The following is a 15,189-nucleotide window of genomic DNA, read 5'->3' as shown; positions in this document are numbered from 1 at the left end:
TGGGTTCTTTTTGGGGAGGGAGTGCTCAGGAGTCCCATGGAGAGAAGGCCGGGGTGTCTGAGCCTGGGGTCATATGACCCTGCCGTGTTCAACTGTGGGTCTCCCTCCCCAGCGGTGAGCCCTGGGGTGGGGTGTGGCGCCCTTTGTGAAGTCAGTGACTGGGGTAGAAGATTCCTTTCAGGCTCCTGTGAGCATTGACAGGGTACTCAAAAGAACAGGAGAGAACAGGGTGGTGGACGGGAGGGGGAGGGGCTGTGAGGGTCCCCCCAAGCAGGGCTGGGGTGATCTGGACTGGAGATTCTAGACTGGGAGTCCTTGGGCGTGGGTGGGTGGCACGGAGATGAGCTCACACAGGCCCGCCCCCTCGTCCCTTCCTGACTCACAGGACCAGGCTCACAGCAACCTCCCAACCGGTCACCCGGCCTCACTCCACCGCCAGGCTCCCCGAGGCTGCCTGCCTGGCCCTGCTGTGCCCTAGTAGGGTGCGGGGAGGCCACTGCCTCATACCTATTCCCAGGCTCCCTAAATGGGGTGACGGCGGGGGGGATTTGTGGTGCTTTGCAGGGGTGGGGTCATGGCCAGTGATTATGGCACAGTCGTTAGGTCACGCCGTGCAATGGGCTGTGTGGCCTCGGGCCTTTGTGCCTCTGCTCCAAGGCCTTGCTAGAGCCCCGACCCCACCACAGACTCCACTGTCCAGGTGCCCCGCCCCCACTTCACCTCAAGGGCAGTCAGCCGGATTGATTCAGTGTCCGCTGGGCCTGGCTGAGGAGGTCACCACGGGGTGTGATCGGCGTTTGGGTGTGCAGTGGGGCCGGTCAGCTCATGTAAGGCTGTCCTCTGGAATGGGCTGTCCCCTTGGGCTGGGTGGGGGAGACTGCCCTGGGAGGAGTATTCCACCAGCACCAACCAATGGCCTCCCCTGGGGGCTGGGTGCGGGGCTGCCGCAGAGTTGACCCTACCTCTTGCAGACCTGAGCTGCCCTAAGAAGGTGTTCTGGACGAGTGGAGGTGGTGGGACCCCGAGATGATGTCGCATGGGCCTAGGCAGAGGATGGGGGATGGGCTGTGGGGTCCTGGGCAGGCAGGTCCCTGTCCCTGTGCGCAGGACATGAGCCCTGCTGGCTCCTGAGTGAGGTGCAGCGGAGCTGGGCTGGCCAGGGCAGAAGGTCAGTATGCTCATTCTCACACAGGCATCCGGGTGTCATTGGGTTGCTGCGGGAAGCCGGGGCCTCCCTGTCCACCCAGGAGCTGGAGGAGGCAGGGACGGAGCTGTGCAGGTGAGCGCAGCTAGAGCACCTGCTCTTCCAGGCATGTGGGGGCCACAGCTTGGGGAAGGAAAGCCAGACCTGCTGGGAGGGACAAGTGAGTCAGGGTGTGGGGGCTTCAGAGGCAAGGCCCGCTGACCTCGGTGTGCACCAGCCTGACTGACGGGAAGAGGGATCTGCCTGGGACCATGTCATGGGGCAGGGGACGGAGTTGTTCTCAGCTGGGCCAACAGTCCAGCAAGGGTGTCTGTGTGTGCACGTGTGGGCATGCGCGCATGCGTGTGTGTGCGTGCATGAGTGTGTGTGCGCGCATGCGTGTGTGCGCGTGCATGAGTGTGTGTGCGCGCATGAGTGTGTGTGCGCGCATGCGTATGTGTGCGTGCATGAGTATGTGTGCGCGCATGCATGTGTATGTGCGCGCATGCGTGTGTGTGCGCGCATGCGTGTGTGTGCGTGCATGAGTATGTGTGCGTGCATGCATGTGTATGTACGTGCATGCATGTGTGTGATGGGCTTGAGGAGGGGTGTGGGAGTTGGTGGTTGGCTGTGAGAGGGGCTGCGATGTGTGCTGGGGGGTGGCTGGGGCTGCATTTGGAGAGGTTGGGACAGGTGGGGCACAGGGGAGCTGAAGCCCCTGGCAGGTGACAGGTCTCCTGAGCTCTGTTCTCCCCAGCGTGGTTCCCGTCCTGCGATAAACTGACGTAGGCCCCGCCCCCACCTGCTGGCCACATGGCACCAGTGGCCAATGTGCCTTCCGATCTCATGCTGCCCGAGTGACCACCGAGGCAGGCTCAGGCCTTCTGACATCATGTTATTGTTGGGGAGACTGAGGCGCAGGGAGGCCTTCGGTGAGGGTGTTGGTTGTGGGTGGAGGTGGGCCAGGGCTGCAGGGATCCTACTCTGTCCACCACAGTCAGAATCGCTGCCCCTCACCCCAAGCCTTGTGCCTGGTGACTTGGCGCTGCCTCCTGTGCCCAGCCTGGGCTGCCCGAGGCCAGGACGGCTCCGAGGGACCCAGAAGGAAGAGTCGGAGGCAGGAGACCTGGGTCGGGTACAGGTGGTTGCTGGGGTGGGGGTGCTGTGAGTGGCGGGGTCTGCGTCCCTGCAAGTCCAGAGTCCCAGGCTCGGGGAGTGGGTGATGGCAGGGACTCGGCTCACTGGCTGGGAGGGGAGTGGGTGCAGGCGCCTGCCCAGCAGGAGGAGGACTAGCAGCTCTGGCTCCTCCTCTGGGACTGGCTCACAACCCCTGGTCTTGCTTTTGAAGGGACTTCTGGGGTGACTTGGTCCAGATTTGCGCTCCAGGCAGGCCTTGTTGGCTCCACTGACAGATGGGGAAACTGAGGCAGTAGTCAGGTCCTGTGGGAGCTGGGACCAGAATCCTGGTCCAGGACTCTGCTTGGAAGTGGGCCTGGCCAGCCCGAGCTGCTGGCTGGACTCGAGCCCCTCGGCCAGTGTGTGGGGCCTCTTGGGGCAGGTCCGGGAGGGGCCAGTGCCATCTAGCAGACTCACCCCAGAGATTACCCAGTGCCACTGCAGGGCTGCTGCTGTTTCCTGGGTAGGAGCAGAGTCCCTAAGGGCCCTCCGGAAGAGGGGGCAGCCCCTCCCTCACCAGGCCACTACCCCCAGCCCCTGCACACCAGGGGTGGGGCCTTCCCTGCCGGGTCCCTACCTGGCCTGTGCCTGGCCTCCCCAGGAGGGGAGTCAGTTCTACCCAGGAGGGTGGCAGGGTGAGGAGGAGCTGGCGAGGGCCTGGCAGGTGCCCATTCCAGGGCAGGTGGGCCCGGACCCCTGTCCCAGCCAGGACCCCCCGCCATGCAGTCTGCCGGGGTCCAGGGCCAACAGTTATCCCAGGGTGCCTCCTGTGTCCCCCTCTCTGAACCACTCACTGGGCTGCCTCAAACTTTTCTTTCCGCCTTTGCGGACCCCGCCCCGGGAAGAGCGGTGTTGTGAAACACGAAACTGGCATGGGCTGCTCAGCAGGTGGGCGTGCATATGTGTGCGCCAAGGCGCATGTGCTCCTGTGTGTGCATATATGCTCGTGTGTGTGTGCATGTGTGGATGTGTGCTTGTGTGCTCCTGTGTGTGTGCATGTGTGCTGGTGTGTATGCTGCTGCGTGTGCATGTGTGTTCATGTATGTTTGTGCATGTGCACCCTTGACTGGAGTCGTCGTCCCACCTACTGGGTGAAACCAGACTCCAGGCTGCCTGATGGCCTCCAGCGACTCCTGCTGCAGGACCAGGTCGCTGCTGGGTCAGCTGTTTTGGGCTGGCTTTGTAAGAGCGTCCAGGGCACCTGGGGGACAGGCAGGTGGGCAGATGGACAGGTGCCCAACAACTCCTCCTCTGCCCCCACCCCCAGGCTGGCATGCAGGGCTGACCTCGAAGGCTTGCAGGTGTGGTGGCAGGCAGGGGCTGACCTGGGGCAGCCGGGCTATGATGGGCACAGCGCCCTGCACGTCGTGAGTGCCCCCACCCCCTGCACCCTCTCCAAAGGCTGCCACCTCCAGAAAGGACACCTGGATAATTCACCAGCTCCCTGCTCTGCCCCTCCCCCAAATCCCCGGCCCTCCCCATGCAGGACCCACACAGACTGGGTCCCCTTCCCGGGGCGCTGAGCGGTGGGGGGTGACGAGAGTGACGGAGCCGCTGGGACCCTGTGTGTGTGGGCTGGGGGAGGGGGAGGGTGTCCTGGGGATGGGGGTCCTCGGGCCAGGCTGCTAGTCAGTGGCCCCAAGGCAGCCCCTCCCCACTGCTTCCCCATAGGCGGAGGCAGCTGGGAACCTGGCAGTGGTGGCCTTTCTACAGAGCCTGGAGGGTGCGGTCGGTGCCCAGGTCCCATGCCCAGTAAGTCCCTAGGCGGGGCTGACACCCCCAAATGAGCTTCTAGTGCAGGGCTGGATCCCCGGGCTCCTGGATCCCAGGGCTGGATCCCAGCTCGGGGGGCGTAACCAAGGAGGGCAGAACCGGAGGAGGCTGAGATGGGTCCCAGCCAGTTTAGGGTCTTCAGAGCCCCTCCTGGGGATGTCCAGGGTGGAACAGTTTAGAGGTGAGGGGAAGGAGAAAGGAGCAGTCAGGGAGGCCTTCCTGAAGGAACTGACCAGACTTGAGCACTGATGGCTCAGCCAGGACGCAGCATCCCCTTACCCACCCCTGCCCCCGCGCCCTGCCCCACTGGGACCCCCTTGGCTGGGTGCTACTGCTTGTCTCCCAGGTCAGTTCCCAGCTGACACCCCCATTCCCACTCCGTTGCTTGGCCCTCCCAGTCTCAAGCTGGGTTTGCTCAGGCTCTTGGGCTGTGCCGCACAGACTGGGTGCCTGGGCTTGTCTCTCTGCCCTGCCTTCACACACTACCTGGGTCTCTGCATGTTCTCAGGAGCCCTCATGTTTTCAGGAAGTGCTGCCTGATGTCTAACCTGAAGCCATCCTGCTGCAGTGTAAGCCATTCCTGCCTCCCGTGACCTGCTGGAGGGGCCTCAGGCATGACCCCACTGCTGGGGCTGTTTCCCAGCCTGCGGTCGTGCAAAGCCTGAAGGCCTTTGTTGGGCATAAATGACAATAAAGTCTCTGGCATCTCCTCACCAGGTCTATACAGCCTGGCCCCGAGTGGGCCTGTCTGGGTCCGGGACTGTGGGTGTGTGTGGGGAGTCAGGCTCAGGCTCTGTGGGGGTGATGGGCGGCACTTGGCCCATCCTTCCCCAGGTAGCTGTGAGTGTGAGCCGGGCGGGGCGGGGCCCATGGAGATGACTCGGCCAGGCGGTCCTTTCCCAGCTGCCCCTCCTCCTTCCTGTCACCCTGCCTTTGCCCAGACTGGTCCCTCCTCCAGACACCTTCTGCCCATCTCCTCACCTCCTGCGCCTTCATTCTGGAGCTTGAAGTCACCTCCTCCAGGCAGCCCTCCAACCCCTGGATGAGCACACTGCTCCCACTTAACTCTTTAGTCCTCACAGTCCCATCCCAGTTGCTGTCTGGTTTTCCGTCACCCCAGCATCACTGCGCCCGGCCCCTCTCAGGCCAGGGTCACACCAGGGCTCCATGGGGCTGCAGAAGGCCATGAATGTCAAGGGGGCTTCACACTCTGGTGGTGAGCCCCTCGGGACCCTTCCAGACCCTGCACTGCCTGACGCTCCTGACTCAGCCTCCACGGTGAGCCAGGCCACCCTGCAAAGGAAGGGGTGACCTGCGCTACCCTGGTTGCACAGCCTGGGCAGGTGGGTGGGTGGGGTGGGCCCTGCTGCCCGGTGGGGGTGGTGCTCCAAGGTCAGGGGTGACCTCGTGATTTCAGCTGGGGCTGAAATCAGGGGTGTGGAGCCCTGGCCCCCACCATGTGTGCATACATTGGCCTAGGATGGCCAGACGCTTCCTGCTGCTGTCCCCAGCCCCTGACCCCTTCTTGCTGGGTGTGAGGAGCGTGGGAGCTGCCTCCTTCCAGGCCTCTCTACCTGCCCAGGTGACGGCTCCTGTTGGTCCCTCCGTTTGGCTGGCCCCTGGACTGGCGGCCCAGGAGGGCAAAAGTGTGAGCCTAGAACTGGCCCTTGGCACCTGGGCATACCCTGGGCTCCTCAGCATGGTTCCCGAGCCCAGCTGGCACTGCCGCCAGCATCCTTGCTCTCCTCTCCCCGACACAGGTGTGCCTGGGCCTTGCACAACAAGGTGAGGCCGTGTGAGCGGCCGGGGAAGCCTTGGCTCCTCACCCTGGTGAGGCCCATGAGGGGCTGCTGGTGGAGGGAGAGTGGCACCGGGCCTGGGAACCAGGAACCTCTGCTGTCCCCGGATGACCGGGACCCTCAGAGGGCCTTGAGGGAGGCGGTGGGGCATCTGAACAAATGCCTGGTGCAGGTGAGAAAGGGTGGACCTGCCTCCAGCACCTCCGGGCTGAGTCCGCCTGGTCTCCCTGGTGGCTCCTGCACACGGCAGTGTCCACCCGCTTCACTCGGCTCCGGAGTGACTGGGCAGAGCCTGTTGCTCATGCCGCCCCACTCAGCACTGTTCCAGGCCCTTGGAGCCCCAGGTTGTGAAAGCTGCAGGTGGCTCACGTTAGCCCACATGGCAGCACCCTCCCAGAGCAGGTACCAACCTGCCGGTGTAGACACGCCCCCTGACGCCTGGGGTGAGTGTCCTGTAGTGTGGAAACACCCCCTCGTCCTGCTTGTCCCACAGAGAGCCCTTGTCAAGCTGGCCTTTCTCCAACTGGGCCACTGATGGAGTTCGGCAGAGATGGCTGGGGGGCCACAGGGGCTGGGGAGGGGCTGGGCAGATGGGGAGAGCTCCTCACAAGGCTGGGTAGCCAGACCCCCATTTTCAGGCCCCTCCAAACCCTCGTGGGATGTAGGGCCCTACCACAGGGAGCCCCGGGACGGGGCCAGTGTCTCAGGAGGCTGGGAAGAGTCACAGGCTCGAGTCTGGGAGCTCCCTCGGGGTTGTTTTGTGCCTCTTGGGGAGAGGCCAGAGGGGCCCTGGGTAAGGGGACTCCTCTAGAATCACCCAGAAGTGGCAGGGGGTGCAGAGCCACTGCTCAGGGCTCCCTGGGCTCTGCGCTGGCCAGTGACCTGGCTCCAAGGCCTCTGGCTCTCTGGGGTGCAATGGGAACAGCTGGGACAGACAGGCTTGGAGCATTCGTGTCCTGCCCCATGTTGGTGTGTTTCGTCCCTGCTGTGCCTCTAGGAGGGCACGGGGTCCCCGTCTATCCCACTTCACGGTTGAGGAAGCTAAGCCACAGAGTGGCCCCGTCCTGCGCCCAGGGCTCTGCGTTAGCACAGGGCAGAGCCGGGCTGTGAATCAGGGCCCCCTTGTCTCTCGCTGTGGCATGAGGCCATGGGAGATGCAGGAATGAGGCACAGCTGGGTGTCCGGTGTGCGTGGGACCCGCCTCCCCACAGCGGGTGGCGTTGCTCACACCTGGTAATTTCACGCTGGGGGAGGCCTTGGTTCCTACAGCCCATCTCGAATCGCCTGGATCCCAGGTCTATCTCTGGGAAACATCTCCTCTCCACCATGACTACTGTCTTTTTTACCAGCATTTTCTATCCTAAAATCAGACTCCTCGGTTGAGGACCCTCCAGGGCCACCCTATCCCAGCTGGAGGTAACCAGACTTCTCATGTATGCTAGGAAGTTCCCCTTCTGGTCACACCTCAGTATTTCCTGCTGCTGGTGGGAACTGCAGGTGCTTGTACTTGTCACCTTCTCCCTGTCCTCTCTCATCAGTTCCTTTGGATGCTGAACACAGGAGCCCCGTTTGCTGGGTGAGGAGAGCCCACCCAGGTGGCTGTGTGTCAGGAGGAGTCTGCCCAGGACTGGGCTAGACCAGGGCTTAGAATTAAAGAGAGGTGGCCAGGCTTGGTCACTCACGCCTCCTATTCCAGCACTTTGGGAGGCTGAGGAAGGTGGATAGCTTGAGCCTAGGAGTTTGAGAATAGCCAACATGGCGAAACCTGTCTCTAAAAAATAAATAAAAACATTAGCCAGGTGTAGTGGTTTGTGCCTGTGGTCCCAGCTACTTGGGAGGCTGAGGTGGGAGAATCGCTGAGACGGAGATTGCAGTGAGCCAGGATCCCGACACTGCACTCCAGCCTGGGTGACAGAGCAAGACTCCGTCTCAAAAAAAAAAAAAAAGTGGGTTCTTCTCAGCCATGCAGTTGTGCTGCAGGAGGAGCTCCCAAGCTCCTGCTCTTGATCTCAGGCCCCCTATGTCCACTTCTATCCCCTCCCCCATGCCACAGTCCCTCGGACTCCACACACAGGCACTGAGACCCACAGACGCAGCGATGGCAAGGCCTGCCATCCCTTCTCTACCACCAAGAGCTGTGCAATCCCCAGAAGTCACTGTCCCTCCCTGAGCCTCAGTTTCCCCAACTGCAAAATGAAAATAACAAAACCTTTCTGATTCCCTTTCCAGGGGGCTGCGGTCGTTGAGCCACACACAGCACATGTGAAATGTTCAGGGAGGCCTCAGATCTGGTGGTTGTGTTCCGGTGTGGGGCCAACCTTGGCTGCTGAGCACTTGGCTCCTGGCTGGCTGGGCAGGCGGTGGGATGGCGTGGCACCGCCCTGCACTGGAATGAATGGTCACCACCCTGCTGCCCAACCCCGTACAGACACACCAATGGCTCCAGACTTGGGGCAAGCGCTGAAGGGGGTCACTTCCTCCCCTGCTCTGTATTTCCTAGAGCCCAGGCCCTCCCCTCAGCTGCCATGTTCTGCTGAAACAGAGTCCCTGGGAGGCGCCACTGGTCAGGCCCGGACACCTCCAGGTGACTAAGTGGGCAGGGCCGGCAGGGCCAGCTGCGCCAGGGCATTCGGGGCTGGGCTGTGAGTCGGGGGAGCGAGGCGCGGGCTCTTGCAGCCTGAGGGGGCAGGGCGTCCCTCCCCCCGCGTGGGAAATGAGGAGGCAGGTACGGGGCTACCTCTGTGGGCTGCGGGGTGGGGGTTCAGGGTCTGAGAAGCAGAAACCTGCTGGGCGGTTTCAGGGTTCAGGGTCTGAGAAGCAGAAACCTCCCTCCCTCCAGTTTCACTTTCTCTTTACCCCTCCCTTTCCCCCTCCCACGAAGTTCCCTTTGAAGTGAGAGGGGCCGGGGTGGGTGTGTCCAGCCCAGCCCCCACACCCACTGGAGGGCGAGCGCGGCCCTGGGCTCCTGTCGGGCGCTGGTCCTCACCTGCTTGGGCCGCCCTGGGCCCCGACCCGATCAAGGTGGAGCCCCGGGCCCTCCGTACACCCGAGCACCCCCGGCCCAGACCAGACGGTGCGGGCGTGGCCCGGCGGGGACCCAGAACCCGGGAGGCCAGGTGCGCCCAGGCCGGGCACTGGAGGCTGGGGCGCCGGGTGGGGCGGGGCGGCCGCTGAGTCAGGGCCACCCCCGCGCGGGCGCACGGAGCAGGTCCCCGGGCCGTGGAGGATCAGTCGCGGGACCTGTGGGCCCGGGAGCCGCCCCGCCCGGAAAAACCGGTCGGGCCAGCACGGCGCGGGCGCATTCCGGCGCCGGGAAGGGCGGCCACGCGGCATAAAAGGCGCCGCCGCGCTGGCCGCTGCCGCTCGGAGCTCAGCTGCCCTGCCACGCTGGGCCCGCGGGACGAGGGGACGCCGGGGCCTGGGAGGACGCGGCGGGGCTGGGCTTGGCGGCTGGAATCCCCCAGCGCCAGGCCATGGCGTCCGGTACGGCGTCGGGGCCGGGTGGCTGCAGCAGGGCAGTGGGTGCACGACCAGCGGGGATCTGGGCGCAGGGGCCGGTCCCCAGGATCCGCAGGCGACGCGGTCGGTCCCAAGGGCGTCGTGGCCTCCTCTCTCCACAGCTGGGCGAACCGACGGTGCTGGGGACTCGCGCGCTGGGTCCAGTGGTTCTTAACAGTTCAACAGTTCTGTAGCGCAATTGTGAAATGTTTAGGACCACTAGACCCGGCGGGCACGGCGACAGCGACGGAACGTCCCACGCGCAGCCTGGAGTCAGAGTCACAGCCAAGGGCGCGCCGGCGACCCATCCAGAGGAGCCCACGGACCCGCTCCGCGCTCCAGGTCGGCCGTCCCACGCGCCGCGCCCCGCAGCCCCCAGGGCCTGACTGACTCCACCTGCTGCCAGGGAAGACCCTGGCCCGAGAGCCTGTGCTGCTGGGAGGTGGCCGGGCGCGGCCGGGCTGTGCTCTGGGAACGGCTGGGTGGGGGCGCGCTGGGTCACCCACGCTCCTGGCGCGCTGCCGACCTGGAGACGCCGCCGCCGCCCTCCTGCACCCCGAGGGCCCCCACCTCGAAACTCCGTGGAATTCTCAGCGAGGAACTGGCGGTGGGCCCGTAGGGTTGAGGAGCGCTCCTTGGCCTGGGCTTCCTGGGAGCTGCCGACCAGGCTGCCAGCAGCCACACCCTGCTGGCCGACCGATGGTTCCCGCTGCCCGCTCCCCAGAGCTTCTCCACTCACTGAGGCCTTAGGGAGCGCTGCGCGGCTCCTCCGAATGCGCGCTAAACTCATGAAGGATCTCGAGGCGCAGAAACTTGGGGTGGGGAGGAAGTTTGGAGACCACAGCCAGGTGGAGGAGAAGCGGCGCCCACGATGACAGGTGCCTTCGCCAGAGCCTCCTTGGAACCTGGTGGTAGCGCCCACCGACGAGGTCTGGACACTAGCCTGCGTGTGAAGCCTCAGGTGGTCCTGAGAGGGACTCAGCAAAGGGTTGAATCCGTCCCCACCTCCAGCCAGGGGCCAGGGTCTTCTGCCTGGTGCTGCCTGGTCTGCTGAGTCTTCTGGGATGGAGGGTCCCCCGCCAGTCCCCACCGCCTCACCCAGTGTTTAGAGAGCTGGGGGGAGTCCTGGGAGATGGGTCAGACAGGCCTGGGTTTGAGGCCTGCTAGGGTGGCCTTGGGCCAGTCACCTGCCCTCTCTGAGCCCGACCTGCACACGTGGGGGGTTGATGTGAGGAGACAGGAGGTGACTGTGGAGGGCTGCTCCAGAAGAGGGCCAGCTGCAGGACAGCAGGGTCCACTGGCCACCCAGGTGGGGGGAGTGGAGTTCCTGGGAAAGCATCCACCACTGGCCAGCACCTCCTCTGTTGCCCAGCAAATGCCACTGTGGCCACTTCTCAGGCTCTGGCTTCACAGCCTGGGGCCTTGGGAGCGTCCAGTGTCCTCCCCAGCTGCTGCCTCCTGACCACCACGGCCCCTTGCAGCCATTTCATTTTACAAGCACGTTCCCCCACTCCCTCTGCATGGGCCCTCAACCCTCAGCAGCCTCATGAGAGAGGCTGAGGCTCAGGTGGGGGATGGCGGCTGCGTCCCTGTTCTGCAGCTTGGAAGCATTCTGTCTGTACGATTTAGACCGATAACAATAAACATGTTCCAGAGCATCACTATGTCCCTGGGGGTGCTTGTCCTTTCCCCCCAGGTCTCAGTGTGGTTTCTCCCTCGAATGCAAGCCACCCTTTTCTTTCTAATCTCAGAGAAGCAGAAATGAGGATGGTTGGTGGAGGGGCCGTGGCCTGGTCCTTACCCAAGGCCCTCCCCTCAACTCTGCCTCTGGCACTTTGCTCTCCAGGGAAGCCCCCAGCCCCTGACACCAGCTTTCTCATTGCAGTGACCTCCCCTGGGCCACTGGGCCAGACCCCCCATCTTCGGATTTGAGCTGCACTGCCTCAAGGAGCCAGGCTGGGGAAAGGGCTTGGCTCCCAGGGGCCCCACTTTCAGGGACTCCAGCCTGCTCCCGCTCCTCCCACTCACCACAATACTGGTGCCTTGGCTGGCTCCCACCCATTCCCGCTGGAGCCTGCAGGCTAGCCCTGGGGACCTGGCCAGGAGAATGGGCAAGGTGGGAGGGCTGAGGGGTTGAAGAGGCAGAGGCACCCTCCTCTACTCTCCCTGCCCCTGGCACAGGGGACCGAGAGTCTGTCACGCATTCAAACCCCAGTTCTGTGCCTACAAGCAAGTGACCTAGCCAGGTCCCTTATCCCCTCCAAGGGCCTGTTTCTTCCTTCTGTAGGATAACATGGAGCTCGCTGGAGCTTCCTCTTAGATGATGCAGGAAACTTCCTGAGTGCTCAGCTGGGCAGAACTAAAGCTGTCACTGGAGCTGACATGGTGGGAGGGCCAGTGGAGGATCCCTGGAGAGGCCGAATTTCAGCCAGGGCCTTGGAGGACCAGTGGAAGGCCCCAGGTGGCAATGAGGTGTGGTCTTACAACAAGCCCCTGCTTGGTCCCTGGGGACACCAGGAGGCCAGGCCCCTACTTTGCTGAGACTAGACCTGTGCTTCCCAGCACCCCAGCCCCTCCACTCCAGCCTCTCCAGCCTCTGCCCCGACTCAGGTGAAGGATGGCTCCTTGGGGTCCATTCCTTCAGCCACGGAATTCCTGAAGGGAAGCTGGGCGTGTGGGGCTCCTGGGCTGCTAGTAGAGACACATGCCACCGTTCTGCCCAAGGAAGTGTGAACAGAGGCAGATGCAACTTCTGGGTGGAACTGGGGCACTGTGGCACTGAGATGTGCCAGCTGTGCCGCTGGAGGGCCACGCCAGGGCAGGGCAAAGCATCCCTGCTGACCCACCTGTCTAGGTGTGCCTGCATGTTTCCAGATTTGGCACTGAAACATTCTTGGAATCTTCTGAGTCTGGGGCAAACTAGGACTGCTGATCACCCTACGTGGGACCAGCTCATGCACACACTGCCCTACCCACTTGGACAGCTGAACAGCTTGTCTTTGCCACAAGAGAAAAGAACCTTCTGCCTTTTAAAGCCAGTGTTTTTTTTTGGTCTCTGTTAAAGTAGCTAAACCAGTATGCGAAGGCAGAGGTTCTGACTCACCACAGAGGCCCGGGCTCAGTGAGTAGGACGGGCGGCAGGGATCTGGGTCTTCACCAACTTCCCAGGCGAGCCTGCCCAAGGCTGAGAGCAGCTGTCTTAGGCGAGAGACCTCAGGAAGAGAGACAGGCTGGAGGAAGGGGAGACAGGCCCTGAATATGCGGCTATGGGTGGTGTCCTGGCCTCTACTCCCCTGGGAGCAGGAGCTTAGAGCAGAATTTGTATCTTAGCCTCTCTGTCCTTCCCCAGAGGAGTCCACAGCCCCTGCTGCACAGGTAACCTGCCAGGCCAGGGTCTGGGAGTGCCCACTCGAGGCTCACGGAATCTGATTGTATATGCGGGTCTCAGGCCATTTGTGCTGCTGTAACAAAACCTCTGAGACAGATAAATTATAAAGAACCATGAGAAATTTATTTCTTACAGATCTGGAGGCTGGAAGTCCAAGATCAAGGTGCCGGCAGGTTCAATATCTTGTGAGGTCTCAGTCTCTGTCTCCAAGTTGGTGTCTTGTGTGCGTGCCTTGGAGGGGAGGGACACCATGTCCTCACACAACAGAAGGGATGAACAGTAGAAAGGACGGGAAGGGCAAACTTGCCCCTTTATGCCCTTTTATAAGGCACAAATCCTACCCATGAGGGTGGAGCACTCTTCCTCATCCACTGAAGGCCTCAGCTCTTCATCCTGTTGCACTGGGGATTAAGTTTCAACATGAGTTTTGGAGGGGTCACAAGCACTTGAGCCATGGCAATGTATTTGCAGTTGAGAATCATCAGAGAGAAGACAGATGATGACTCCTTCCTACGTGACTAGATAAGCCCCATGGGACAGCAGATCCATCATAGGGCTGTGGGGTCACTGTGACTGGCTTTCTGAACATCTTTTTTGTGGTTCTGAGGCTGCCAGGGGAGCAAAGTTGTGCTGGGAGGGCACACACAGAAGCAGAGTTGCCTTGAGCCCTCCAGTCTTTGTCAGGGGTGTCACTGTTTTTCTTGGGTTTATTGTAATGCCACTGACATACAGTAAAGTGCACAGGTTTACAGTGTACAATTTGATGACTCTTGACACATATGTGCACATCTGTGAAACCATGACCACAGTCAAGATGCTAAACAGACCAAACACAGCTACGTGCAGGGTTCATACAGCCCTTGGTGATCCCTCTTTACTTCCCCAACTCCTCCCACCCCTGGAGTTTTCTTTGTTGGAAAGAACTCCAAATTCAACATATTTTCTAGATATAGGACCATTCAGTATATCTATTTCTTCTTGAGTGAGTTTTAGTAGTTTGGATATTTTACAGGATTTATTTAATCTAAATTGTTGCATTTATTGGTATAAAGTTATACACACTATTCCATTAGTATCTTTTAATATCTGTAGACTCTGTGATGATGAACCCTTTCTCATTCTTAGTATTAATTACATGTTTTCTCCTTTTTTCTTGATCCGTCTGGATAGAGGTTTATAATTTTTATCAGTTTTGGGAAAGAACCAGCTTTTGGTTTTAGCTCCATTACACAAATTTAGATATATTGTGCTTTCAGGTTCATTCACTTTAAAATACTTGCTAATTCCCCTTTTGAATTTTTCTTTGACAGTTGGATTATCTAGAAGTGCCTTTCTTTTCTTTCTTTCTTCCTTCCTCCCTCCCTTCCTTCCTTTCTTTTCTTCTTTCTTTCTTCTTTCTCTCTCTTTCTCTTCTTTCTTTCTTCTTTCTTCTCTCTCTCTCTTTTTTTCTTTTTTTTTTTTTTTTTTTTTTTTTTATGAGTCTGAGTCTGTTTCCCAGGTTGGAGTGCAGTGGCGTGATCTCCACTTACAACTTCTACCTGCCAGGCTCAAGCAATCCTTCCACCTCAGCCCCTGGAGTAGCTGGGACTACAGGTGTGCACCACCATGCCTGGCTAATTTTTGTATTTTTTGTAGACATGGGATTTTGTCATGTTGCCCAGGCTGGTCTCAAACTCCTGGGCTCAGGTGATACACCAGCCTTGGCCTCCCAAAGAGCTGGGATTATAGGCATGAGCCACCACACCCAGCCTGGGAGTGTATAATTTAGTTTCAAAATATTTGGGAATTTTCAGTCTCTTTCTGATATTGATTTCTAATTTAATTCCATCATAGTCAGAAACCATACTCTGTATTACTTGATTCCTATTAAGTTTATTGGACTTGTTTTATGGCCCATAATGTGTTTTATTTTGGTTAATGTTCTGTGTGTACTGAAAAATAATGTGTATTTTTCTGTCATTGGGGGTACTGTTCTATAAACATCAACTAGGTTAAGTTAGTTGATAGTGTTGTTCAAGCCAATTGTATCCTTAAGATTTTTTGTCTAGCTGTTTTATCAGTTACTGAGAGAGGACTGTTAAAGTCTCCAACTATAACTGTGGATTGGCCCATTTCTCCTTTCAGTTCTGTTCATTTTTGCTTCATGTATATCTGGACCTCGGTCACATTGTGAATAAACATTTATAATTCCTTTGTCCTCTTCTTGAAATAAGCCTTTTACCATTATGAAATTGCTTTCTTTATCCTTGATTATATTCTTTGCTCTGAAATTTACCTTTTTGTTATTAATAAAGGCATTCCAACTTTCTTTCGATTAGTGTTAATGTGTTTCTTTTTGTATCCTGTTACTTTTTTTTTTTTTTTTTTTTTTG

The 15,189-nt window shown here is 59.7% G+C and overlaps 1 protein-coding gene across 1 annotated transcript in view; it reads left to right on the top strand.

The window, feature by feature from the left end:
* ASPG (asparaginase) overlaps positions 1–7,731 on the top strand; it is a 29,500-nt gene extending 21,769 nt beyond the window's left edge. Inside the window, exons 13-16 of the mRNA XM_023205358.2 lie at positions 1,193–1,279; positions 3,627–3,726; positions 4,031–4,111; positions 4,659–7,731. Coding sequence (XP_023061126.1) covers positions 1,193–1,279; positions 3,627–3,726; positions 4,031–4,111; positions 4,659–4,679 — 289 coding nt within the window. The 3' untranslated portion in view covers positions 4,680–7,731. The remainder of the gene's footprint in view (positions 1–1,192; positions 1,280–3,626; positions 3,727–4,030; positions 4,112–4,658) is intronic.
* The last annotated feature ends 7,458 nt before the right edge of the window (positions 7,732–15,189 follow it).

The sequence above is a fragment of the Piliocolobus tephrosceles genome, chromosome 6 (genome assembly GCF_002776525.5).
Source record: "Piliocolobus tephrosceles isolate RC106 chromosome 6, ASM277652v3, whole genome shotgun sequence".
Taxonomy (NCBI): Eukaryota; Metazoa; Chordata; class Mammalia; order Primates; family Cercopithecidae; genus Piliocolobus; species Piliocolobus tephrosceles.
Note: the sequence above shows the minus strand (reverse complement) of the source record. Positions and strands in the feature narration are given on the sequence as shown.